The sequence below is a fragment of the Rhinoraja longicauda genome, chromosome 23 (genome assembly GCF_053455715.1).
Source record: "Rhinoraja longicauda isolate Sanriku21f chromosome 23, sRhiLon1.1, whole genome shotgun sequence".
In the NCBI taxonomy this organism is placed as follows: Eukaryota; Metazoa; Chordata; class Chondrichthyes; order Rajiformes; family Arhynchobatidae; genus Rhinoraja; species Rhinoraja longicauda.
Genome location: NC_135975.1, coordinates 22123301 through 22151079, shown reverse-complemented (window position 1 = coordinate 22151079; position 27779 = coordinate 22123301). Strand labels below are relative to the sequence as shown.

The 27779-nt window shown below is 40.7% G+C and overlaps 1 protein-coding gene across 3 annotated transcripts; it reads left to right on the top strand.

Moving 5' to 3' along the window:
- The first annotated feature begins 107 nt into the window (after positions 1 to 107).
- On the top strand, positions 108 to 27693 carry bcap29 (B cell receptor associated protein 29). Of its 3 annotated transcripts, none has more exons than XM_078419837.1 (8): positions 108 to 210; positions 5112 to 5218; positions 8093 to 8193; positions 13381 to 13531; positions 18042 to 18177; positions 19311 to 19419; positions 23964 to 24064; positions 26170 to 27693. In XM_078419837.1, the coding sequence occupies exons 2-8, from the start codon at positions 5127 to 5129 to the stop codon at positions 26203 to 26205; spliced, it is 726 nt and encodes a 241-aa protein (XP_078275963.1). In that variant the 5' UTR covers positions 108 to 210; positions 5112 to 5126; the 3' UTR covers positions 26206 to 27693. The 3 variants fall into 3 exon arrangements, with proteins under 3 accessions (XP_078275963.1, XP_078275960.1, XP_078275961.1); XM_078419834.1 differs by lacking the exon at positions 108 to 210 and adding an exon at positions 537 to 767; XM_078419835.1 differs by lacking the exon at positions 108 to 210 and adding an exon at positions 897 to 1050.
- Positions 27694 to 27779: the final 86 nt, after the last annotated feature.

The following is a 27779-nucleotide window of genomic DNA, read 5'->3' as shown; positions in this document are numbered from 1 at the left end:
GTGAACAAGAAATCACATTGCACTGGTGTACATGCCAATAAACTAATCTAATCCTCTAGTTGAGATGATTACAACACAGTGCAAATAAAGTAGTTTGGAGAATGGTTTGTGAGAGAGTGAAGCCACTTGATCAGCTCCTGATCACAACTGTATTATCCATGTCTACTTGGCTGCATTGTTTTGAGAAGATGGAGTTCATGAAGTAAGCAGGTGAGTGAGTGACAAAGCACAATGAACAATCTATTTGTAGGGCAAGTATCAACGAAAACACTCGTTTTAAATGCTCGGTCTGAAGAAGAAACCCGTTACGAAACATCGCCTGTCTATTCCCTGTACAGATGCTGCCCGCTGAGTTCCTCCAACACTTAGGTTTTTTTTGTGCTCAAGATGCGATCGTCTGCAGTTCCTTGAGTCTCAGCTTTAAATGCTATTTTAACGTCATCTCACTCCTCCCGCCAACAATTTCTCCATCTTTTCACCGTTTGGCATTAATTGCAGTGAAAACTTAGGCCAAGAATAATTGGAATTGCAAGAGTAAATGAATGTGCAGAATCATCTTCTCCTGGATAGAAGCTGTGGAACTGTGCCCGCGCTTTGCGCGCTCCCGGCTCGGACAGACGCCATCTGCACGTCCCCGACGCAAAGGCGGGAGGGTTAGGGTCGGGGTCGTCCCTTGTAAGAAGTGCTCAAAAGACAAGTTTTTGATCGTGCGGCCGCTTCGGTTTATTCGTTTATCAAATTATCGGATTCTTTAGCCCAGCTCCAAGGTATGGTTGGGTGAAGTTGCAGGGCAATGGAGGAAGGGCCTGCAGGTCGGGTGCTGGGGCAGGGGCAGGGGCAGGGCAGGGCCTCTCCATGTGGTGTTTGCACCAGTGAAGCTGCGGGGACGGCAGAGCGAATGTGTAGGAAGGAACTGCAGATACTCATTTATACCGAAGATAGACACATCGGGGACAGGCAACATCTCTGGAGAAAAGGAAGAGGTGGCGTTTGGGGTCGAGACCCTTCAGACTGAGTCAGGGAAGAGGGAGTCTAGAGAGATATGGAAGCGTAAGGTCGTAAATGTCCCGGGTTTTTAATATCTGGACGCATGCCTGATTAAGGCCATAAAATGTGTTTGGCCCACTGTCACTTCCGTGTTTTGCCTTGCCGTGCCCCCAACCCTATTAGGATCGCAATGTGTGTATAAATGTTATCCCCAAAATACGCGTTTGCTAAATAAGGGCTGGGAGACGTCGTGTGCAATTAATGCCTGAAAACAAACCTGCTTTGGGTGATCAAATGCGTTAGTTCTACTCAAAGTGTAATGAAAACAAAAGGGGCATATTGGTGGGCGGAAACAAATAATGTTGCAAACCAGGCGAAATGTTAAATTCATCGCGGCAGCGCATTTTTGGCCGTTATTTTCCTTTCATTTTAAACTGCCTGAGAAGGGCAAATGAATAATGTATTATGTGCTAACTCGGAACACTTTATATTTCAGTGGAGGCAATTTTGTTCAAGCATTCCTGGTCTTACGTGTCAGTTAAAAAAATGTCAACGCAGGTTTCTCTAACATTTTATGAATAGAAAAATGGCCTGGGACTATTTTTGTAAAAACAAGTGTGGTAAATCAAAGAGAGTAATAATTTGAACATACATTCATAAACAGAGATTTGTTTTAAGAAGGCCTTCAAGGGGAAATAATGTGAACGTGTTTTTAAAAATGGAAGCATGTATCTGCGAATATAGCTGGAATGGAGTTTGGAATGTAATACTGGGAGAAGTTACGGATGTAGGGCCTGTTACCTTTAATACACAGTGAGGGCAGAGAGGACAACGTCGGACGGTGTGTAATAGAATGTGATAGCTGAGTTTTGATTGAGGTGGTTGAGTAAGGATTAGAATGATTGAGGCAGTAGAGTGGAGGCAATTTTATCCAGACATTTTAACAGGGAAAGGGTGGATTTTTGGGAGGTCATAAAGGATGTTAAAACTGCAGTGATTGAGGTTCTGACAATAGATCAATAAACGTTCTATTCGTTAAAATTAAACATACAATCCGGTATAGCGTGATAGTGCCCAGAGAGCTTGCAGATAATTTCTGATAGTAATAAATATCATAATTCAATTATGTAGATTGATTCTGGGCAAGTGTTTAGTCATACTCTTTAGCCCAACTCAATCATGTCGACCGTGGTCTGAGCTAATGTAAGAAAATAACTGCAGATGCTGGTACAAATCGAAGGTATTTATTCACAAAATGCTGGAGTAACTCAGCAGGTCAGGCAGCATCTCAGGAAAGAAGGAATGGGTGACGTTTCGGGTCGAGACCCTTCTTCAGACTGATGTCAGCGGGCGGGACAAAAAAAAGATATAGGTGGAGACAGGAAGATAGAGGGAGAACTGGGAAGGAGGAGTGGAAGAGAGGGACAGAGGAACTACCTAAAGTTGGAGAAGTCAATGTTCATCCCGCTGGGCTGCAAGCTGCCCAAGCAAAATATGAGGTGCTGTTCCTCCAATTTCCGGTGGGCCTCACTATGACACTGGAGGAGACCCATGACAGAAAGTTCAGACTGGGAAGGGGTGTTGAAGTGCTCAGCCACCGGGAGATCAGGTTGGTTAAGGCGGACTGAGCGAAGGTGTTGAGCGCAACGATCGCCGAGCCTGCGTTTGGTAGCGGAGGTAGAGTTCGGGGATGGGGCCAGTGTATATCCGGAACAGGGATTGTTTGACGTACCCGACAGAGGCAGGACTCCATCCTATCCCCCCTGGTCAAATCCCTCCCCACCTACGTCCAAGACACCTCACATGGTCTCTGTCTCCTCAAAAACTTCTGGTTTTCAGGCCCCCACTCCCTCATCTTTACCATGGATGTCCAGTCACTCTACACTTCCATCCTCCACAAGGATGGTCTTGAAGCCGTCCGTTTTTTCCTCAACCATAGAACCAGTCAATCCCTATCTACTAACACTCTCCTCCGCCTAGCAGAGCTGGTTCTTACCCTTAACAACTTCTCCTTTGACTCCTCCCACTTCCTCCAAACCAGAGGCGTAGCTATGGGCCCTAGCTATGCCTGCCTCTTTGTCGGGTACGTCGAACAATCCTTGTTCTGGACATACACTGGCCCCGTCCCCGAACTCTACCTCCGCTACATCGACGACTGCATTGGTGCTACCTCTTGCACCCATGCAGAACTCACTGAGTTCATACACTTCACTACCAATTTCCATCCTGCTCTTAAATATTCTTGGACTATCTCCGACATCTTCCTACCGTTTCTGGACCTCACCATCTCCATCTCCATCACAGGAGACAGACTAGTGACTGACATCTACTATAAACCCACTGACTCGCATAGCTATTTGGACTACACTTCTTCCCACCCTGTCTCCTGCAAAAAGTCTATCCCCTACTCCCACTTCCTCCGTCTACGCCGCATCTGCGCCCGGAGACAGGTGTTTCACACTAGGGTATCAGAGATGTCCTCATTCTTCAGGAAACGGGGCTTCCCCTCTTCCATTATAGATGAGGCTCTCATTAGGACCTCTACTATATCCCGCTCTTGCTCCCCCTCTCCCCATTCGTAACAAGGACAGAAACCCCCTCGTTCTCACCTTCCACCCCATTAGCCAGCGTATCCAACAAATTATCCTCCAACATTTCCGTCACCTCCAACGGGACCCAACTACTGGCCAAATCTTCCCATCCCCTCCCCTTTCTGCGTTTCGCAGAGACCGTTCCCTCCGTAACTCCCTGGTCCACTCGTCCTTTCCTACCCAAACCACCCCATCCCCGGGCACTTTCCCCTGCAACCGCAGGAGATGCAACACCTGTCCCTTTACCTCCCCCCTCAACTCCATCCAAGGACCCAAACAGTCTTTCCAGGTGAGACAGAGGTTCACCTGCACCTCCTCCAACCTCATCTATTGTATCCGCTGCTCTAGATGTCAACTTCTTTTTATCGGCGAAACCAAATGCAGGCTCGGCGATCGTTTCGCTCAACATCTTCGCTCAGTCCGCCTTAACCAACCTGATCTCCCGGTGGCTGAGCACTTCATCTCCCCCTCCCAGTCTGACCTTTCTGTCATGGGCCTCCTCCAGTGCCATAGTGAGGCCCACCGGAAATTGGAGGAACAGCACCTCATATTTCGCTTGGGCAGCTTGCAGCCCAGCATTATGAACATTGACTTCTCCAACTTTAGATAGTTCCTCTGTCCCTCTCTTCCCCTCCTCCTTCCCAGTTCTCCCTCTATGTTCCTGTCTCCACCTATATCCTTCCTTTGTCCCGCCCCCTGACATCAGTCGGAAGAAGGGTCTCGACCCGAAACGTCACCCATTCCTTCTCTCCTGAGATGCTCCAGCATTTTGTGAATAAGTGGTCTGAGCTAGTCTCGTTTACCCGAGTTTGATCCATATCCCTCCAACCCCCTCATCATATGGCCGCACAAAGACTTTTAAATGTTACTAGACCAAGTGGACCAGTTGGGCCCAAACCCCTCCTGCATTGGTGCAGCCCCTCTCCCCCATGAGGTAGAGTCAGCATTGCCAACAATGTTAAGATTGGCATTAACATCCTGGAGGTTTAATGCATTACTTATGGTGTCCAACTCCCATGTCGAGTCAAACTTTATTTTTCCATCAGCTATATCTTAAAACTGATTAAAAAAATTTTTTTTTAATGTTTCCATCTCCTTGCTTTCTTACCAAGGTGCGATTTTTAAAAAGTTTTAGAATTTCTTATTTTGATTATGGATCTATATTATAACAGTGGAAACCTGTATCCTTATGAGCAATAAATTCTGTGGTTAATGTTTGGATGCTGATGCATCGACTAGTGAATAATTGCTTTTGGTTACAGATAGTGAGTGAACATATACTGAGTTTGACCCTGCAGAGGAACACACTACTATTTTAGTATAACTTCTATTGCTGTAATAAAGTTATTTAAAAAAATGAAATTCCAAGTCCATGTGGCTCAGATGACAATAGTTTGAAGATACAGTACTATCTATCCTATTTATGCTTTTTAAAAATTTTCAATTCTGAAACCAAACTGAGAATGGAATTGTAGCTTAATTACAAGGCATGTTTAAAATGGATATTCAACACAAATGTTTTTGTTTTGATAGGATTTATCAAGAACGATGACACTGCAATGGACTGCAGTCGCGTCTTTCTTGTACGCTGAAATAGGTTTAATTTTACTTCTATGTTTACCATTCATCTCGCCTCGAAGGTATGTTTAAAGTTGGCTAATTTGGGATTTATTTTCAGGTTCAGAATCATGCTTTAGATCCATGAAAATATACACACCTATCTAAACTACATTCAGGGAGGATGTTCATAAATTATAGAATTAGGCCATTCAGCCTATCAAGTCTATTCTGCCATGCAATCATGGCTGATTATCTTTCCCTCTCAACCCCATTCTCCTGCTTTCTCATAACCCCTGTCACATGTTGTTTGGATGCAGTGAGATGAATACTATGTGGTTATGTATACACTGATTAAATTTATCTCTATGGCACCATCATCCACAAAAAAATCCTCCAGCCAAATATTGGTGAAAAAAAAATACTGTGTTGTCAGTCTCCTCCAACATTATCCCAAGTAATTGGATCAATGCAGCTCTCTGTCAGATGTCTAAAGCTGAACCAGAACATTTCTAATCTAGCTATTCTGCTTGCAGTGAAGATGAGCTTCACATTAAGTTCATTGTTTATTGTCATTGTGAAATGCACAAGAACAACGAAGTATGGTTTCAATGAAAAATCTTGTTTGCAGCAGCATCACAGGCACATAGACTGACTAACACACAAAAACAAGTTATATATGAAATCACACAATTACACAAATAAAACTGCGAGTGTGGAAAAATTGATTTAAAAATTCTCTGCGTATTCTTTTCTCTCCTCAACCCATCATGGTAATCTCAACTCCACAGTCCTCACATTCTCTAAGCAGCTCATGCAAGTTCATGCTTGATCTCTTTTGGCCTCTTGCATATGTATGATTTTAATCCTGCTATACAATACAATACAATATATCTTTATTGTCATTGTACCCAGGGGTACAACGAGATTGGGAATGCGCCTCCCATACGATGCAATAATTTAGGTGATTTAGACAGCAGCAACCCAACGAAACGAAACAGTTGTAACAGTTTTGGACAGGGTAAAGTGCAAGTTGATCTATGCGTTGTGGCCATCCGGCTCAGCAGGACCGGTTCATAGCAGCTATGGCCCTGGGGATGAAGCTGTTCCTGAGTCTGGAGGTGCGGGCATAGAAGGCCTTGTATCGTCTGCCCGATGGAAGGAGTTCGAACAGACTGTTGCAGGGGTGTGAAGAGTCTTTGTGGATGCTGGTGGCTTTTCTGAGGCATCGTGTGTTGTAGATGCCCTCCAAGTCTGGTAGCTGTGTTCCGATGGCCCTCTGAGCTCTATGGACTACCCGCTGTAGAGCTTTCCTTTCTGCCTCCGTGCAGCTGAGGTACCACACAGGGATGCCATGCGTTAGGATGCTCTCTATGGTGCAGCGGTAGAAGGTCGTCAGCAGCTGTTGGGGTAGACCAGACTTTTTCAGTGTTCTTAAGTAGAACAGTCTTTGTTGTGCCTTCTTGACCAGCGCAGCAGTGTTATTGGACCATGTTAGGTCCTCCGAAATGTGAGTGCCCAGAAACTTGAAGCTGGACACTCTCCACACTGTCCCCGTTGATAGAGATCGGGGCATATTCCCCGTTATGTGACCTACGGAAGTTGATGATCAGCTCCTTGGTCTTGGTGGTATTTAGGGACAGGTTGTTATCCGAGCACCAGTCCGCCAGGTTCTGCACCTCCGCTCTATAGTTTGTTTCATCCCCGTTGGTGATCAGCCCGATCACCGTTGTGTCATCTGCAAACTTGACAATGGTGTTGGTGTCGAATGCAGGAACACAGTCGTGTGTGAAGAGGGAGTAGAGCATGGGGCTCAGAACACAGCCCTGTGGTGTGCCGGTACTCAGGGTGATAGTGGAGGACAGGTGCGGGCCCATTCTCACTGCCTGCGCTCGTTCCAGCAGGAAGTCCAGGATCCAGTCACATAATGACGAGCTGAGGCCTAGCTGGTGGAGTTTGGTGATGAGCTTGGTGGGGATGACCGTGTTGAAGGCGGAGCTATAGTCTATGAATAGCATCCTCACGTACGTGCCCTGTCTCTCTAGGTGAGTCAGGACAGTGTGAAGAGCCAGAGAGATGGCGTCCTCTGTGGATCTATTTGCCCTGTATGCAAATTGATGTGGGTCCAGTGAGTCAGGGATGCTGGATTTGATGTGTGAGAGGACCAGCCTCTCAAAGCACTTCATGACTATCGGCGTTAGGGCAACCGGGCGGTAGTCGTTCAGTTTGCCAAGTTTAAAATTGTGCAATCCCTATACTTCGGATCATCATCTACAAACCTCTGCATGATTCTGTGATACTCTTTCAACCTCCCTCTCCGTATCCTTGACCTAAAACCTACCTGAATTACCTCTTTTAAGTTTCAACTTTAAATATTATTCAGTATTGCACTTTTGAAGCAACTTGGCATATTTCTAGATAAATGGATTAATGCAAGTTATTTATCAAATGTACTAAAAGAAATGCTAGAAAGAAAGGCTTCCTTTGTTCCGCCCCCCTGACATCAGTCTGAAGAAGGGTCTCGACCCGAAACGTCACCCATTCCTTCTCTCCTGAGATGCTTCTCTCCTGAGATGCTCAGTTACTCCAGCATTTTGTGAATAAAAAAGAAATGCTATGTAATTTTAATCTACAAAAAAAAAATCTCTAAATAATCTTAAAATATGGTGCATTTCAGTGTGACACTTTTTTTCAATGGTAACTCATGAACTCCATCAACTGACAATTATTGGAATGTGGAGCTTGGTCACTGGAACTATGAATGTGTCAAAGAGGAATCGGTCAAACTCAAAAGGGCAGTATAGAAGTGTTGGCAAATAGCAGTATATGTTAATATGCCAATGGCCTTTTTTTGTAGAATGATCTTCTCCCAATCTGTGTAACAATGTAATGATCTTCTCCCAATTACAACAATGTAATGTTTTAATATGTCTTTTTATTCATGTTTTGTGTTTCAGATGGTTAAAAGTTTTTACCTTTCGTTTGTGGGAGAAAATTGCTTCCTTTTGGAATAGAGCTTTCCTCACAATTATTATGGTCTTGGTTATCTTGTTCTTTGGTAAGTGGGGCATTTTAGAGAGAGATGCTTTTCTTCAAGAAAATGATGATTATAATACTGTTACCATATCGAATGAATTTTGTGCGTTTTTGAACCACGGCCAAAATTGACCTATGAACATGTGTAAAGCACAACCCGTTTATTACCCAGGGACAACCTGTAATATAATATAATATATATAATATTTCTGGAAAATGTTGTTTTTTTTGTTCATTTTTGAATGTTTTTATTTACATTTATATTGTAGATATTGTAGACTTTGACTAGTTGGTTGTCATTTAGTCTTTGCAGACAAATAGATAGCATATGTAAAATTGCAAATGAGATTTGTCTCAGCCCAATGTCTTGGACCATGGGATTGTAGGTTGTGGCCAGAAAAAAGATCCAGACAATCAGTTTTGAAAATTATTTGTTACTTCCAACATGGATGTTGGCGTTATATAATAAAAATAAAATGCTGGTATAATCCAGCAGGTCAGCAGCAAATAGTGGGGAGAGAATTGGAGTTAATGTTTAAAGTTGATAACCTATCATATAAAAAGAAACAATTGCAATTGTTGAGAAAGAGGGAGGTATGAGTGAAGAAAATTAGATAGAATGTCTGATAGGATGAAGATATGATGGTGGTGCGACCTGAAAGAGATTGCTGAAGGCTAGTGAATAATAAAAGGTACACCTTGGAAAGATGAGTGATTTCTGAAACCATCACTAGAGGAGAGAGGAGGAAAATATAGGCTACAAGTCAAGAATAGCTGATTACCTGAAATTGTGGACTTCATTGTTGTGCCTGAGAGTCTTCAATGCATATTATTGGAAGAAGAGATGCTGTTCCTCACCCTTACGTTATAAACACAGAATCATATCCCTCAGCCCAACTCTCCTTGCCGACCAAAATGTCTTCCTGAGCTAGTTCAATTTGTTTGCATTTGGCCTTTATCTCTCAAAACATTTTTTGTCCATGTACCTGTCCAACTTTCTTTTAAATGTTATTATATTTGCCTCCCATACTTCCTCTGACAAAGCGTTCCATGTATCCATCACCCTCTAGATAAATATGGCCCTTGGGTCCCCTTTAAATCTTTCCACATCACCTTGAGCATATGAACTCTAGTTTTAGACTCCTTAATCATGGGGAAAAAAGATTGTGACCTTATATATCTCTCTATAAAGTCACACCTTAGTCTTCATTGCTCCAAGGATAACAGTCTTCATTACAACCTTATCCAAATAACTGAATTCTCAAGGTGAGATTTACAGTCACAGTGCAGTATTTTACCAAGTGTGACATTGAAGGCAGATGGAATTGAGAAGTTATTATAATATGGAATCCAAGGCAGGTAGGTGTGGATGGTATTCAAATATGACAGATCTGTGACAACACTGCAGTAGCAGTGAGAAATGTTCTGGCCATAATCATCTTTGGCTGCATTTCTCAAGGATCTACCGTGTATCAGAAAGTTCGAAATATGGGAATATATATGGACAGTTGCATTCTGTTCAATTCCACTCTTAAGTCTTCAAATGGTTCAGGTGTTGAAAAGTGGCATCCAACATTCTCACCATGACATTGGTCGGTGATAAGGATCTTGAGGGTCTAGATTATCTCCCTTTGGACACAAACTAATTTCACCATTGATGAGTCAGCATCATTCGATTATCATTGACCAGAGTCTCATTTGGAGTATCAGATGAAAAACAATTGCATCATAGGCGACTAGATACCCTGTCGCAAGAGGCTTCCTTCCTCCCTCCCCACCATCCCCCTCAAGGCCTTTGCACCATCTTCAAGGCACAAATTAAGAATGTCATGTAATTCTTTTCACCTACTTGGATAAGTGCAGCTCCTAAATTGATTGATATTTTATCCAGCATAAAATGTTTACTGCTTTCATCATTATCACCAACAATTTTCATTGTTTTTCGGTACATAATAATAAACCAATATCAAAACTATGTACTTCCTCCTGAGTCCAGTGCAGGAAGTTGCTAAGATCTCTTAAGCAATACGTTGTAAACCAAGAACAATCTCTCTACCTGACAGCACTCTGGGAATGATTTTATTTTATTGATGTCTGTGGTTCATGTATGTCATTTGCCACTTCCTTTTCCAAAGGTAATCTACACCTACATCCCCAAATGAATAAAATAAACTTAATAATTTAACAATTTTAACTCCTATCCAAGTTGAAAACATTCAATTAAATGTTTATTTTTCTCATTTAAGGATGTTGCTGTTAAATACTAATGTTAATTGTCCATTCAGCTCCAACATCAGTAATATACTCTTTCCCGCTACTTGGTAGCCTGAGCTACCTACGCCATTATCTAAGCTGTGAGAACCAGAGAAAAGACAAATACTCGCAGATAAGGAAGGTTTCCGTCACTCAGCATTGGCATAATTGAATCTATCAAATGAAGTAGAAGCCCACATTTCATTCCTGCTTGGCAAAATACAATAGCATCCACATGATGGAAAGTACGTTTTTTTTAAAAAGCGGGGTGATGTAAATGAAGAACTGGCCGTTCATAAAATCTACTTTGGTTTGAAAGCTTTGGTAAATAAAATCTCAGAGAAGCTAGAAGTAGAGATTTTAGTTCAAAGAAACAATAGAAAAGCTTGGATATTTGTAGAAATACTGAACATAACATGAAATATGAGGATGTAAAGGGAAATAAATGAAAGATTCATTGGACAATCACTTTCTCACCGAGTTGATTAGATTTGTGTCTGCCACGCGTGCAAGGGAAATGGTAGGGCAGTCTCTGATAAAGTCCACTTGTGGAGAGAAGATAAAGTTTGAAAGTACTCTTCTTGAAGGTGATGGAATGGCTTTCATCATGGCTTTTTATTAGTAAAGTATAAAATAGCATCTACAGCTTTTTGGGTCTGATTTAAGCTGTTTCGTCGAATTCAACATAGCCATGCATGTTTGAAAAGTCTTTGTAATTTTTCTTCATGCATTCGATGAAGCCTGGTAAAGTTTTTACTCTTGATTATTACCAAATAAGTCTTGCTAGAAAGTGGACATTAAGCAAATGTATTGTTGTATTTGATGAGGATGAAATCTTAACATTTGGACACATACATAATAAGAGCCTAGCGCAGTAAACTCCAGCAAGAGCTGGCATTTGTAGTAGAGGAAACATTTGGAACACAGAACTCTCCTTTTAAATGTTGATCTTTAATAGTAAATAAAGCACTCAGTCACAAAAACATAATCACTAAGAAATATGCAATTCATTATACTTTAAGTGTGACCAATAACTTAATACGAAATAGGACACTGGAATTGCAGTAAATGGTCCAAAGTATGGAGAAAAACAAATATTTCAATTTTTTTCCCCCAAAACAAGTTGCTGGAGGAATTCGGCAGGTCAGGCAGCATCTGTACAAAGAAATGACAGGTGACATATCGGGTCAGAACCCTTCTACAACTGATGGAGTAGATGGGAGATAGCTGGTGTAATGTGGTAAGGGATGGGGAAAAACTGGCAAGTAGGTAGATATAGATAAGGAGGGGTTGGGGAAGAGAACGGTAGAGATGTTAACCAATGCTGGAGGTAATAAGTTGAGGACAAAAGGTTGAAAATGGTGGAATCTAATAAGAATGGAAGGTGAGAGGTGAATGTAAACTAGAGGGAGGAATGGTCAGTAGAATTGCAGGTTGAAAGTAACATCATACTTTTGCACATTCTTTGTGTTGTTTTGCCAACACTGCTATTCATGATAGTGTTTTTCTTTTCATTTGTTTTTAGGAATGTTTCAACACATGATTCAGTGCTGTCTTGGTTTTCAACAAAAATTCTAAACCGCCCTCATCTTGTTACTTGCTTTTTATTTTAAACAGCTTCTTACCTTCTCGCTGCTTATGTGGCTTACCTTAGCTTGGCTATTTAATTAATATACAAAAATTTTGGGAACGATTTAACAAAATGATCAAGATTATTACAGCGTAAGTCAGTTTTGTAATATGGTGCTGTAAAATCTGTTTGGTGTAATAGCAGAATTGCAGTGGGCTTCTATAGGGATGTCATTCATGAGAGAAAATGTGTCAGTGGTTAAATGGGTTGTCCAATGGTAGCAGAAAACTATTTATTTGTAGAAATTTGGTGCTGATAGCATTAGCATTTGGTGTGATGAGTGCAGGTTGAATTGCCTGCAAACTCAATCTTTACTAAAGTAGTGGCTATTCCGATGCAATATAATTAGTAACTATGGAACTGTTGCTCACACAAGAAAATGTTAGGGCAATTAATACTTCAAAGGAAGAGACACAAAATGCTGAAATAACAGCGGGCCAGGAAGCATCTCTGGAGAACATGGTAAGGTGATCTTTCTGGTCGGGACCCTTCTTCAGACAGATTGAAAGTGAGAGGAGTCAAAAAAGTTGTTGAGGGCGAGGACAATTTCTGCCAGGTAGAGGAAAGTGGAACTCTTTGCAAACTAAGGGAGTATGTTGGCACAGGGACTTAAGTACCTCAAATGGACATCTTATCATGATCTTCTCTTTGACAATTAGAGATAGACAATCAATGATGACCTGGCTTATGACACGACACCCGCATCCCCTCAATGCAGAAACTATATATAATTTAGGCTGTAAACTTACAGCATAATTGAGAATAATTCTTTCTTTATAATATATTATAACATCCCAAATAATTCAGGAACCTAAGCTGGTTGGGTGAGAGGAAATCAAGAGTAAAATGTTTCATAACTTTATTAAAAAAATGTAATTTCCTATTTGAGAAACTCAGTTTAGCTGATTAACTTTTTCATTTTACAAAGAATTTTTGTCTGAAGATTTTATTTTTTGTAAGTAAGGACATACCTTTAGAAAGGAGATGAGGAGGAATTTCTTTAATCATAGGGTGGTGAATATGTGGAATTCATTGCCACAAGGCTGTGGCGGCCAAGTCAATGGATATTTTTAAGGTAGAGATTGATAGGTTCTTGATTCGTACGGGTGTCAAGGGTTTTGGGGAGAAGGCAGGAGAATGGGGTTGAGAAGGAAAGATTGATCAGTCATGATTGAATGGCGGAGTAGACATGATGGTCTGAATGGCCTACTTCTGCTCCTATAACTTATGATCTTAAATGCATTTTCTTACCGTTTTATTACTAATCATATGTGGTTATAAATGTGTAATAATCTCACAAATGTGTAATAATCTGTCTGCTTGTAGATGCCATTAGGGAGGTGAGAAAATACTCAGCAAATCATGGAATTGGAAAAGACGATAAACTGCTTCCAAATATGTACGATCACTTTAACATGAAACTTTTCCGGGCACAAAGGAATCTTTACATATCTGGATTTTCATTGTTCCTCTGGCTGTAAGTACACAAACAAACAAAATAAGCACTTTTTGAAATCTATTGCTTGAGTGGCAAGAATATGGAGTCTGATGTCAGCTGATGATTTAGGCAAATGATGCACTTAAGAGAAAGTTAGATGATTACATGAGGGGAAGAGGAATTGAAAGATAAAGCTGGTTGGCACATAAGTACCTGAACTGATGAAGAGTCATCGATCTGAAACAATAACTCTGCTTGTCTGTCCACAGCTGCTGTCCTGAGTTGCTGTGTATCCTCGGTATTCTGTTTTTATTTCAGATTTCCAACATCTGCAGCTTTTTTCCTTTTCTACCAGGACTGACCTGTTGGGCTACGTAGCCTGTCTTTACTGTAATATCTATGTAACTTGTGATTGGTACGCTAGTGTGTAAAATAATTATCTGAAAACCCAGATTTAAAGAATCATGCCAAAACCAATAATCAGGCCTGTATAGAATGCTCCAAATTGAGACTGTACAACAATATCCTGAGTTACAACTCAGCAATTAAATCAAGAGTGTTTAAGAGTCAAGAAAACAGAACAATGGCATTTAATTTAAAACAGCTTAACGGAGCATTAAATGCAATACACACAGATAATATATATATTTCTTAAACTCAATAACTTAATAACCTATTTCAATAAAGAGTTGAGAAAAATGTGGCTTGTTATAAAGACTGCTTTAAATTGCAATAGTCAACTGTATTTCATGGCAGGTTAGAAAGTGCTGCCGTTCTACAAGGCTTTTAATTTCTAGGTAAGTATGTCATTGAATAATGACATCCTCTGTCAGCTTTTGTCAGCATCCTATGTCGGCACTGTGACATCCTATGTCAGCTTTTGCAAGGACAGTTGCATTCCCACTAAGACCCAGATCTGGTTCAATAACGACAAGCCCTGGTTTACAGCAGAACTCGGACAGCTCCGCCAGTCTAAAGATGAGGCCTAAAGGAGTGGGGATGCAGACCTCTACAGGCAGGCCAGGTACAAGCTGAGAAGAGGTTTCAGAGTTCCCAAGGAAAGGTATTCTGAGAAGCTGAGGAGCAAGTTCTCAGCTAATGACTCTCCTTCAGTTTGGAAGGGCTTGCAAGAAATCACCAGCTACAAGAGGAAACCCCCTTGCTCCATGGACAATCGTCAGCTGACCAATGACCTGAACGAGTTCTACTGCAGATTCGATAAACAGAAACACAACCCTGGTAACTGCTCCCCCCCCTCCCCTATCACCACTTCACACCTACTCACAGCCTGATTCCAGTCTGAAAAGACTGGACCCTTCCCCACCCACTCTTCCCCAATCACCACTTCACACCTACTCACAGCCTGACTCCAGTCTGCAAAGACTGGCCCCTTTTCCCCCACCCCTCTGCAATCACCACTTCATACTCACTTCCAGCCTGACTGCAGTCTACGAAGACTGGGCCTTCGTCCACTACCCACCCGCTCCTTGCTGCCCAACATCAGTTTGGCCACTTCTCCATCTCCAACAATAGAAATTGAGGAGGTGGAGAGGCTATTCAAAAGACAGAAAACCCAGAAATCTCCAGGACCAGACAATGCTTCCCCCACTACCCTCAAGCTCTGTACCGAACAACTGGCACCGATCTACACAGACATTTTCAACCAGTCATCTGAATGGTGTCAAGTTATTATCTGAATGGTGTCAAGTTATTATCTGAATGGTGTCAAGTTATTATCTGAATGGTGTCAAGTTAGGAACAGGGGATGTACAACGAGATCTCGGTGTCCTAGTGCATCAGTCACTGAAAGGAAGCATGCAGGTACAGCAGGCAGTGAAGAAAGCCAATGGAATGTTGGCCTTCATAACAAGAGGAGTTGAGTATTGGAGCAAAGAGGTCCTTCTGCAGTTGTACAGGGCCCTAGTGAGACCGCACCTGGAGTACTGTGTGCAGTTTTGGTCTCCAAATTTGAGGAAGGATATTCTTGCTATTGAGGGCATGCAGCGTAGGTTTACTAGGTTAATTCCCGGAATGGCGGGACTATCATATGTTGAAAGACTGGAGCGACTAGGCTTGTATACACTGGAATTTAGAAGGATGAGAAGAGATCTTTTCGAAGCGTATAAGATTATTAAGGGGTTGGACACGTTAGAGGCAGGAAACATGTTCCCAATACAATACAATACAATATATCTTTATTGTCATTGTACCCAGGGGTACAACGGGATTGGGAATGCGCCTCCCATACGATGCAATAGTTTAATTAATTTAGACAACAACAACCCAACGAAACAATTGTAACAGTTTTGGGGGAGTCCAGAACAAGGGGCCACAGTTTAAGAATAAGGGGTAGGCCATTTAGAACTGAGATGAGGAAAAACTTTTTCAGTTAGAGAGTTGTGAATCTGGAATTCTCTGCCTCAGAAGGCAGTGGAGGCCAATTCTCTGAATGCATTCAAGAGAGAGCTGGATAGAGCTCTTAAGGATAGCGGAGTCAGGGGGTATGGGGAGAAGGCAGGAACGGGGTACTGATTGAGAATGATCAGCCATGATCACATTGAATGGCGGTGTTGGCTCGAATGGCCGAATGGCCTCCTCCTGCACCTATTGTCTATTGTCTAAACCTGTACTGTCCCTGCCTGCTTCAAAGTTTCCACTATTGTTCCTGTACCCAAAAAAACATGGATCACTGGTCTTAATGACTACAGGCCTGTCGCACTGAGCTCTATAGTCATGAAGAGCTTTAAAAGACGTACTGGCCCAGCTGAAAAATATCACAAATCTCCTGCTGGACCCTCTGCAGTTTGCATACCAGGCCAATAGATCAGTGGATGACGCATTCAACCTAGGCCTGCACTTCATCCTCTAGCACCGAGACCGCCAGGGGACCAATGCCAGGATTCTGTTTGTGGATTTTAGCTCTGCATTTAACACCATTGTGTCAGAGCTACTATACTCCAAACTCTCCCAGTTGACTGCGCCTGAACCCCTCTGTCAGTGGGTCATCAACTTCCTGACAGACGGGAAGCAGCATGTGAGGCTGGGAAAGCACACGCTGACCCTCAGCATAGGAGCACCGCAAGGCTGCGTACTCTCCCCTCTCCTTTACTCTCTCTACACCAACGACTGCACCTCCGTAGACTCCTCTGTCAAGCTTCTCAAGTTTGCGGACGATACAACCTTGATTGGACTGACCGAGGATGGGGAGGAACCTGTCTACAGACAGGAAGTGACACAGCTGGCATCCTGGTGCCTTCGTAACTACCTGGAGCTCAAAGCTCTTAAGACAGTGGAATTGATATTAGACTTTAGGAGAGCCCCCTCCCCCCACTCACCATCAACAACACATCACCTGTGGAGTCATTTAAGTTCTTTGGAACCATCATCTCCAAGGACCTTAAATGGGGGGCCACCATCGAATCCACAGTCAAAAAGGCGCGATATAGGATATACTTCCTGCGGTAGCCAAAGAAACATCTGCCACAGGCAATGATGGTCCAATTCTATATTGCCATTGTAGAGTCTGTCCTCACCTTCTCCATCATGGTCTGGTTTGGCTCAGCCACCAAGCAGGACATCCGGAGGCTGCAACGAAGCGTCCGATCAGCTGAGAAGGTTGTTGGCTGCAATCTTCCCCCATTGACGAACTGTACACTGTAAGGCCCTAGTTACGAAGGCACCAGGATGCCAGCGAGTGGGCAAGATCGTCTCTGACCCCTCTCACCCTGGCCACAAACTCTTTGAAGCCCTCCGGACAGTCAAAGCCGCCACAGCCAAACATAAAATCAGCTTTTTTCCGCAAGTAGTAGCTCTACTCAATAACCAAAAGTCTAGTCTCTTTTTGCTCTGGTTTATTTCATTCACATGTTTATACTATAATGTTTTATTCTTAATGTTTTAATGTTTTATGCTTTATTCTTAATTGTTTACTGTATGTTCGTGTTGATACTTGCGAGCGGTGCACCAAGGCACATTCCTTGTATGTGTACATTCTTGGCCAATAAACGTATTCAATTCAATTCATATACTAAAACTTGTGTTTAAACTTTTAACAATAAATCTAAGCAATTTGAATTTACACAGCGTGAATTTTCACTGATTAAACACACTTAATGTCTGAAAAGGACCCTGATATTTTAAAGTATTTGCTTTGGCTCAGTCACACTGCAAACATTACACCACCTAATCAGGCTCTTATAGTTTCAAAAATGATCAATTCTCATAAGCCAGATCTAATTGCTATTACTCAAAGTGCGAGAGGAAGTTAGCTGGGTTAGGCAGCATCAGTGGAGGGAATGGACAAGCGACATTTAGGGTCAGGACCCTTCTTCAGACCGGAGGTGGGTCCTGACTCGAAATGTCGCCTGTCCATTCCCTCCACAGATGCTGAGTTCCTCCAGAACTTTGTGCTTTGCTCAAGATTCCACATCCTGCATTTTCTTGTGTCTCCAATTGTTATAACATGGCCTTAATGCTATTTCTACTTAATTCTATGTTCTATTAAAATAAGTTCCTATAATTGTGTCCTTTTTGTGCAATTTTTTTGCAGTGTTCTTCGCCGAATGATCACCCTTGTCTCAGAACTGGCAATTGCAATGGGAGAAAATCAGGCGCTTAAAGTTCAAACAGAAAATGCAAACGACGCAGCCAAAAGGTATTTGGAGGAAAATGAAGATCTGAGAAAGGTAACACAAGGATGGGACAAAAATAAAGCTTTGCAAATGCTCAAAATCTGTTATATAAAAACGGTCATGCAAACAATCAGCACTTGGAAGAGATTGATGATAAGTGCTGTGGATCCACAAGATCCGCAGCCTAAGTAGTCAACTCATTACAGCTTTTTTGTCCCATTAAATTAATTTATTCCAAAGCTGAATTTTTAGTTCTCCCTTTGACTAACATCTCCCCATTTATGCCTACAGTACTTGTATTGCCATTTCAGAATTTCTAAGCCACAAACCAGCTTTTTTAGTTGTGTGATGCAGGTCTGAACTTTTGCTAAAATGTAATTTTTTTTTCCATCTTTCATTTCATTCATCTGAAATGTATCCAAAGTGCAGTTTTTACTTTTAAATTATGTAGTGACTTTAAAAGTGAGGCCTGCGCATTGAACATCCATAAGCATAACTTCAATTGTATGATACCAATTTTTTCAGTGTTAAGAAATTGAAAATAGATTTTGTTATATTTCCAGAGAGACATGATGATCATTTCTGGGTTTCATATTCAACCATGCAGGATTAGATATGAGCCATCTTTGTACCTCTGGAGTAGTTGGAGTTCCCAGGATGAAGTTTCCCATGCACCTTGCCTTCTGAGCATAATGACATGTTGGAACCTTTATTGGACACCTCCTTACTTCAGGCCCCCCACAGAGCATAGAGTCCTCTGCAGTCCCCTGAGGCAGCTCCACCCATTTATCACCATGGGCACTTGATGAGCTCCTGCTGAACTCAACTTTACTATTTCCTATTGCTCTTAATCCCTTTTATTTTAAAAAATAATTCTTCATGCTTCAAAATTAAATTAAAGGGATTAGTAGGGTATCCAAAAAGAGTGTGATTGTCGGGACTTATTCATTCAACAACTATGTTTTACATAAATGAATATCTTGTCAAACTGTGTTTTACAATCGGAGGAATGATGTTCCCAATTCTTTCATGATTCGTATGACTTCAGTTGAGTCCGAAGTGTTTATTTCTTTGATTTTTTTTTAAACAACCACACGCTCCCTGCAGCAGACACAAGAAATTTAATGCAAACTTTTGTTATTTGCACTACTTCTCACTAAAGTCATCATACTTTGTTTTATTATTAGGCTCATAATAGACATAAAGATGATGGAAATAAGAAATTGGAAGAGGAACGCGAACAAATGATTAAGGAAATTGACAAACTGAAGACTGAATTGAAGAAAACCACAGAAGGTAGTACCTGAAGATTTTTTTGTTGTTAAAGTTGTACATAAGGCTTTCAAAATTTTCCACTTCAACAATTTACATAAATGTAGAAATGTCAACATGGTTGAATGGTTGAGAATGCATCATAGAAGTGAAACCAAAAAGATGTGATACAGAAGCAGATAAATGAGTCACATTGCTGCGGATGAATTTAAGGAGCATTTACCATAAGGAACCATTTGTGGAAGGAATTCTGGAGCTTGAAGATTTAACAGTTGAAGATATAACTGCTAATAGTGGAGGGGTTCACTTCAGGAATGCACAAGGGATCAGAATTGTGGGACTACAGATATCTCGACAGACCTTGGGCTGGAATCATTCACAAAGGTATGGAATTCAAGGACACAAAGGGATTCGGAAACAAGTGAACCATTGTTTAAATTGTTATTAAGTATAGATTAGTGAACATGAAGAAGATTGGCAAATAGGGGTTGATGTGAGCTACATAATTTTATATGTAAAGTGGAAAGTTAGTCATGGAATAATCTGTTGTGGAGGTGACCGAGCAGTTAATAATAAGCAAGCTTTGTGATGTCTAGAGAAACGTGGCTTGAACAAAAATGTTGTGAGCAATATGGTTTTGCTTACAGAAATTGCCAGCAGGTAGAATGGAAGTGATGAATGTTTTTGGAAAGGGTAATTGGCAATGACATGTTGCAATCATTATGATTTGGATTTGAAGGAAGTTTCTGCTCATTCATTGTTGGGTGTTGGACAATAGTCTTGAGAATATCAATTGTGTTCAGAGGTGGTGGGGTGATGGAGAATTTCAGCGGCATACAAGTGAAATTAATAATTTTTTACAAAACACATCACTTAGATGTAATGACCCTTCTTCAGACATAGCAGATGGCTATAAACTGATTTGGCAGCCCCACATTGAGCATCTATGCTTCACTGTGGATCATCAGCAGATGCAGAAAATATCCCTGGCTCTACCACTACTATGAAGCTAGAAGATCTGGTTCAATGAGGAGTGCTCTACTCTCTTAGTTATCTCTCAATCAACAGCAAAGAAGTGCTTTGTCACCTCCTGAACTTAATATTCCATGACTGTCTAGCTTTCCACGTTACATATAAAATTATATAGCTCACATCAACCCCTATTTGCCAATCTTCTTCATGTTCACTGATCTATACTTACTTACAATTAAAGCAATGGTTCACTTATTTCTGAATCCCTTTGTGTCCTTGAATTCCATACCTTTGTGAATGATTCCAACCCAAGGTCTGTCAAGATATCTGTAGTCCTACAATTCTGATCCCTTGAGCAAAGAAGTGGAAACTGCCATCGATAATGCTTTCGAGTGCCACTTTCTTACCAAGAATCTACTTATTGATGCCTAGTTTTGCAAGGACTACGCCATTCCAGACCACATCATGGCTTTGGTCCACATAAAAACCAAAACAATGAATTCTAAAGGTGAAGTGGGAAGACCACCATTGACATCAAGGCAGCATTTGATGATCAAGGAGCCCTAGTAAAACTGAAGTAAATGACAACAAAGAGAATCACTCCTGTGATGCACATGACACCCAAACAAAGATGGCTGTGGATTTTAGATGTCACTTCAGGAGTTCTGAAGGCAGTATCCTGTGCCAATATCTTCAGCTGCTTTATCAATGAGTTTACATCATAAGGTCAGAAGTGGAAATGTTTGTTAACAGTTGTACAATTTTCCATTCTGTTTGTAACACTTCAGCAAACGAAGCAGAGCATGCTTATACGCAACATGACCTGTATGACAAACACGTATGTGCAGATTAGTGTCAGATAAAATTAATTTGACAAAAGTGGTAGACAACATCCATTTCCACCAAGAGAGAGTCCAGGCCAATACTCTTGACATTCATTTGGAGTATTATTATGTGGCAGCTGCTGACTCTCGGGGTCAAGAGTTCTGGTTTCAATCTTGACTTTGGGTGCATGTTCTCCCTGTGGCCATGTGGGTTTCCTCCAGATGCTCTGGTTTCCCCCCACATCGCAAAGATGTGTGGGTTGGCAAGTAAATTGGTCACAAAATTTCCCTTAGTGAATAGAAAAGTGTTAGAATCTGGGAAGAGTCAATGATGGGAAGTCTTAAAAAAAATATGATCAATACAATGGGTACCTGAGTGCACAAACTTGGCGAAATGGCCTGTTTCTGTCTGCGGCTCCAAATATAAATCTAAGCACATGAGTAAAATTGTGATGAGAAAATGCTTTGCTGTTAGGCATATATTTACATCGAACTAGAAAACTTAATTCATTTATTGAACCTCTCTCAACTATTGACCAATCCATCCTTCTGAATAGTAGAGAATTCTGAGATCCATTCTGAGATCATATCCCCTTCCTGACAGATACAATTTTGTAGTACTAGATTTTATTTGGAAAAGCAGGTTTCTGTTGGTTTTATGCCTACTTACAAGAGATAGGTAACCTAATTCCAAAGGAATAATTAAGGCGTTCCTGGCGTTCGTGAGACAAATCTTGTTGTATAGTTTGTTTTCAATCCAAGATTTGTTTAATTTGAAAGTCTGTCTCTGGATTCAAAGTTTTCTTTGATTAATATCCCTTCTCCTGTGGCACTGAAACCACTTAAGAGCCTTTGTAGTTCCAGTTGCGACCAGTTAACTTAATACAAGCTTGGATAAAAGTTAGCCCTTCCTGTTTGTATTGCTTATACTGAATAAGCCCAGTGTGCCTTTATTCAAGAACTCTTGTTACACTTTTGTGGATTTTAACATCTGACAGTTGTTCAGCTGCTAGGCCTTGAGGAATTGTAAATATGTGTTGGTGCTCATCAGCAAACAATAATGAGAACATGATTAAAATATTGAGTTTAGCATATTTCGAAGTTAGCACAGATTTCTACATACAATCTTCCACCTGTCAAATTTTCAGATATGATACTTTGCATTGTGGTCAAAATGTAATAACGGGGAAAAATGCAATTGTGAAGGCTGCAATTTAACTTCAAAGTGGTTTAGTTAAAATGTGCAGAATAAAATTACAATTTTAATTTGGGAAGAAAATATTGAACAAGGTTTTGAATTGGCTTCAGACATTTGTTTAGGGATCAACAATTCAAGAAATGAGTAGTTGCTACCTGTTTGGTGGTGGGGAGGAACCATTATGAGCTACATATGATCTTGTTTTTGTTGCGTAGATACGAGTTATTTTCTCAGATAACACGATAATCATCAATGCAACATTTTATCCTTCAGAAGGTCAAATATCTTCAGTTATTTCTTTTTCATTAGTAAGCACTCTTTCTGCAGACCATTTTTACTTGAGCAATTTTGGATTAGATCATAAAGCTTTGTAAAGTATTCTGTAATGTTGATTTTGGAGTCATGTATGAAACAAAGATTTTTTTTTAGAATTTGGGAAAGCGACATAATTGAATAGTATCTTTATGACTAACTCTTTTGTTTGAAATAATGGATTTTACAGTGAACGGTGAAAGACAAAAATGTTTCCCATAGTAATGTGGAATTAGTTGGTGTCTGTCACTGTTGGCACTAAGCAACCAATCAAATTGAATAATACTCTTGCAGTTAACCAAGAAGTGAAAAAACTCATTTTGTCAAATTTGTATTTTTAAAGCTGTGGTGTGAGATAAGTGCATGGGATGAAAATGGCTCGATTGTAATCATATGTTGTCTTTCCGCTGACTGGTCAGCACGCAACACGCTTTTCACTGGAAGCTAAAATATCATTAATGTTACAATGTATAATTATGAAACCATAGACATTTTAATCCTCAGGAATTGACAATCCACCAGTTGATTTTTTACAACATCTATGATGTAGTTCATCAATAAATAAAGCTAAGATTTTAAAACCCAGTTATATCTCAGTGAGTCAGGCAGCATCCCTGCAGGGAATGGACAGGTGACATTTTGGATCAGGACCCTTCTTCAGACTGATGGGGGATGCGGGGTGCTGGAAAAGATAGGTGGGACAGAAAAAGGCCTGGCAAGTGATTTGTAAATACAGGTGATGGGGAGGGGGTTGGTCTTTATACCAATAATAAAATTATCCAATTTCTAGTAATAACAACCCCCCCAAATCCTGATACGTACACATTTCTCCCACCCTTTAATCATCCTGCTCATTTTCCCTCTGTACATTCATCTCCCATACCCATCCCATTTCCCTCATATCTCCTTTTTCAAAGGTTATGGGCATCAAAGGCTAGGAGATAAGACAGGAGAATGGTTCTGACAGGGAAAAATAGATGAACCATAATCGAATAGTGGAGCAGACTCGCTGAGCCAAATGGCCCAATTCTGCTCCTACATCTTATGATCTTTCTGCTTCTCTTGTTTGCAGAAATAACTTGCAGGAGATCATCTGTAGAAAACCTCCATGCAAGCTATGTTAGGAGCTCTTTAGAGTGCTTTATTGGAGAAGTATTCTGGACCTGAATCCTTTTCAACTTTGAAAGTTTGCAGAGTATAAGTTGAATTTAGTAATCTGATTTTTAATTATATTTTAATTCTTTACTCTTTTTGTGGTAAAGCCCTTGAGAAATCACAGATCGAAATGGTTACACTCCGAAAACAATATGATGGACTGACAAGGGAATATGACCGACTTCTGCAGGAACATGATGGGTTACAGGTAAGAACACTTGTTCTTTTAGTTTACTGCATAATGTCGAGACCATTCTGAATGCCATATAAAACAAAAACCTTCATTCATTTTCATTACTGTTTGAATAATCTCCCACAAGTAGTTTCTTAGCTGTCTCCATCTCCCTCTCTAATGTTGATGCAACATACCATGGGGGAACTGGAGCTGTGGCGGGATCATCCGTGTGAATGAATGCATCATAGATAAGGGTTATAGTGAAGTGGTCACACCCAAGGTACAGACAGAAAGTAGATAGGTGACCACCAGGAAAGTAAGTAGGCAGAAACTATAGGAATCCCATATAGCCATTCCCCTCAAAAACAAGTGTACCCTTTTTGGATACCGTTGAGTGAAATGATTTCCAGAGAGTAGCAATCAGGTCTGCAGTGCCAATGTTCTTGATGCCTTGGAGCGTCTGCAGAACAATCTTAAGGGACAAGGTAAGAAGCCAGATCATTGTGCACATTGATACAGGTGACATGACTCTGGTGTACTCCTGGTGCCACGTGCTAGCGAGTGCAGCAATAGGATGATGGGACAGGTGAATACATGATTGAGGAGTTAGTACAAGGGACAGAATTTGATTTTCTTTTGGATCAATGGGATCTCTTTTGGGCAGAGCTGACTTGCACAAAGGAACGGGTGCACATGAACTACAGGGAGACCAATATTCTGATGGGTATATTTGCCAGTACTACTCGTTTAAAGCTAGGTTTTAAACTTGGATGCCAGGGGCAAAGCATCCAATGCGGTAGTGAAGCCGGTGGGTGGATGGAAGTTTGTCTCAATGGTGCAGATCTCAATGATAGCAAGTTTTGTAGACAGGACAGGCTGGAGCACAGCATGGAATGAGAAAAGATGGTTGGATTAAAATGCATTTATTTCAATGCTATGGGCCTGACGGGTAATGCGCATGAACTCAACATGGATGGTTACATGTGGCTCGGACGTGATAGCCGTTATGGAAACTTGGCGAAGGGAGGGACAGGACAGGCAGCTTAATGCTTCCGGGTACAGGTGCTACAGGCAACAAAGAAGTGAGGGTAAAAAGTGAGGGTACAATGAGTTGCTTTATTGACTAAGGAGAACGTCACAGCAAAAGTCTGAGATGACAAAACTGAAAGATTGTCCAGTGAGGCTCTACGGGTAGAACTAAGAAATAAAAAGGCGGTGATCACCTTGTTGGGGTTATGCTAATGGGCCCCAAATAATCAATGGGAATTGGAGGAACAAATACGTCGGGTAAATGCAGACAGCTGCAAGACTAATAGGGTTGTCATAGTAAAGGTTTTTGTAACTTTCTGAATATAGACTGGAACTACTATAGTGCCAATATTTTCATTAACAATATTGGCCGCATTTTATTCTCCCACTTTCCTATCAACTCTGTCCAGATCGTACTACTCATATACACACAGCAATTTACAGTGGTCAACCATCTTCCTAACCTTGATGTTTTTGGGATATGGGAGGAAACTGGGACACCCGGAGGAAACCTGCTTGGTCGGGGAGAATGTGCAAGCTCCACACAGACAGCGCCCGGACTGAACATAGATCCATGGTGTTGTGAAGGAGCAGCTCTGCTCGCTGTGCGTCCCTGACTGACAGCAGGGTGGCCACAGAAGTGTCCATCTGTTCCCCTCGCCAATGAATTCTGTATTTCACCTATACTCATTACCTGTGATCACAGAGGACTGGAATTTATTTCAATAAGCATATTTAAAACAGGGATGGCTAGATATTTTTACTGCAGAAGAATGTGGTATTGTTGGGATCAGTAGAAAGAAATGGAACTGAAGACAAACATTAGATCGCCCCTAATCTTCGAGAAAATACATGGCTAGCTCGGTGGGGGGTGTCAAGGAGGGGAGAGGGTGCCATACAGCCGACTACAATTCATTGGGTTCAATGAGCTGTCAATTACCACTTTAAGAATGGGGTGCAGAAATGGACAAGTGTGAATCCATGTCAAGCAATACCCGATGATGAGTATTGCTTAATTCCTACAACAGAACAGTTTGTTTCTTTAGAAACGTGGTGAAGGCCAAAAGTCTCTGATTATTAGCTAAGATTTGTTATTAATTTTTTTTCAGAACCTTGGTGACAAGCACGATAAGAAAACTGAGTAAACTGCAAAAGCTTTTGCTTTGTGCCTTTGGATATCTTCTGCAACAGCTGTAAATTTATTTTTTGTTACCTGGATAATGAAACTAAATGTGAATGAGTCTCTTCAGAAAACAATTGGGTTGATGGCTTTTGACTTTGACGAAAGAAGTGTACAGTTTGTAATGCTTTGCACAGTTCATGCATTTAAGTTGAAGATAGCAATAAGTTGGAATGTGGCTTGTTCAGATTTGGCTGCTAATAATTCAATCAACATACTTGTGGATTCAGGCCATAACTTGGCCACACTTATTTTAACTTGCAGGCACCACTATCCCACAAGTGCAATCTGAATTCTCAAAAGTTTTCTCATTAGCTATTTGACCTGCCAACAATCTTGAAATGCAGCTGTCTGGATTTGCTTAATAGTACTTAATACATCTGGTAGTACAGGAAGTTTTGGTGAAGAATCCTGGCACTCCTATGCTGTTTATACCTCCATCTTGTAACTTACTTTGGAACTTCACTGTCAAAAGGGGAGACAAGAGTGTATTCTTTCATAGTTCCCAAAAGTTGTCTTGCGGAAGTGTACTTACCAATATTTCCAGGTTAAATGTGGGATAAATTAATATTTTGTTTTTCAATTGGAACTTTCTGAATGGCCTGGAGAGATATAGAGTAATAATATTGCACAGAGTATTTGATGTGTATTCTTGCCTGTGGTTAAGTCGGTAAACTTGTATAGAGCTATAGATTTTCGTTTTTTTTTTGTCCATTACCTTTTTAAAGTTGTTTTTTTTCCACAGTGTAACCTCCATTTAAAGCTCATAATAGAAAAAAGCTCTTGTCTTGGGAGTTGGCAGAAAAACAAAAGCTGCATGTTTTATCGTGCACATGTACTTCAAATCTTAAATGTGATGTGAATAATTTAAAATAAAAATTCTAAGAACGGTTAGGCGGCTTACATTCAGAGATTTCTTGTGTCCCGTGAAAATTCTGGTTAATTATGACTATTATCTGGGCAAGAATCAGGAATTGTGGACTAATGTTTTACTGTGTTGTGAATATTTTGTTTTTGTCTGAACATATTGGACTGAATGTATATTAATGTTAGAATGTAAAAATATTGTCACATTCAGTTTGGTGCTGACTTGGAAATATTTAATCTCCTAATTTTAGTTTGATTGGAATCTATCTAAAATGTAAGTATTCATTATTTCGAAAGCTGTGTTTGTTCTTAATGCTGTATGCAAAACATAAATGGAAAGATTGCACTGGGAACTATGTATTTTCTTAATCTTTCTTAAAATGATGCACCACTCTCCTACTCTCAGCCCACAGATCACAACATGTGGAGAACATTGCTGTTTTGCAGTGTTTAAAATGTAAACTAATGAAAATTATTTCATATAGTTCATCAAAGAACTACCTGGCCGTCCTAAAATGATTGTTGCATGTCAATTAAATTAATTATTTTTACACACTGCAATTTTTGGTCAAATATCTCATGCTTGTACAATAAAAAATATAAAATCAATTATGTTTTATTGCGATAAATGCAAGATTAATTTGTTTCTGTATCCGAAGCATACTCTTCTAC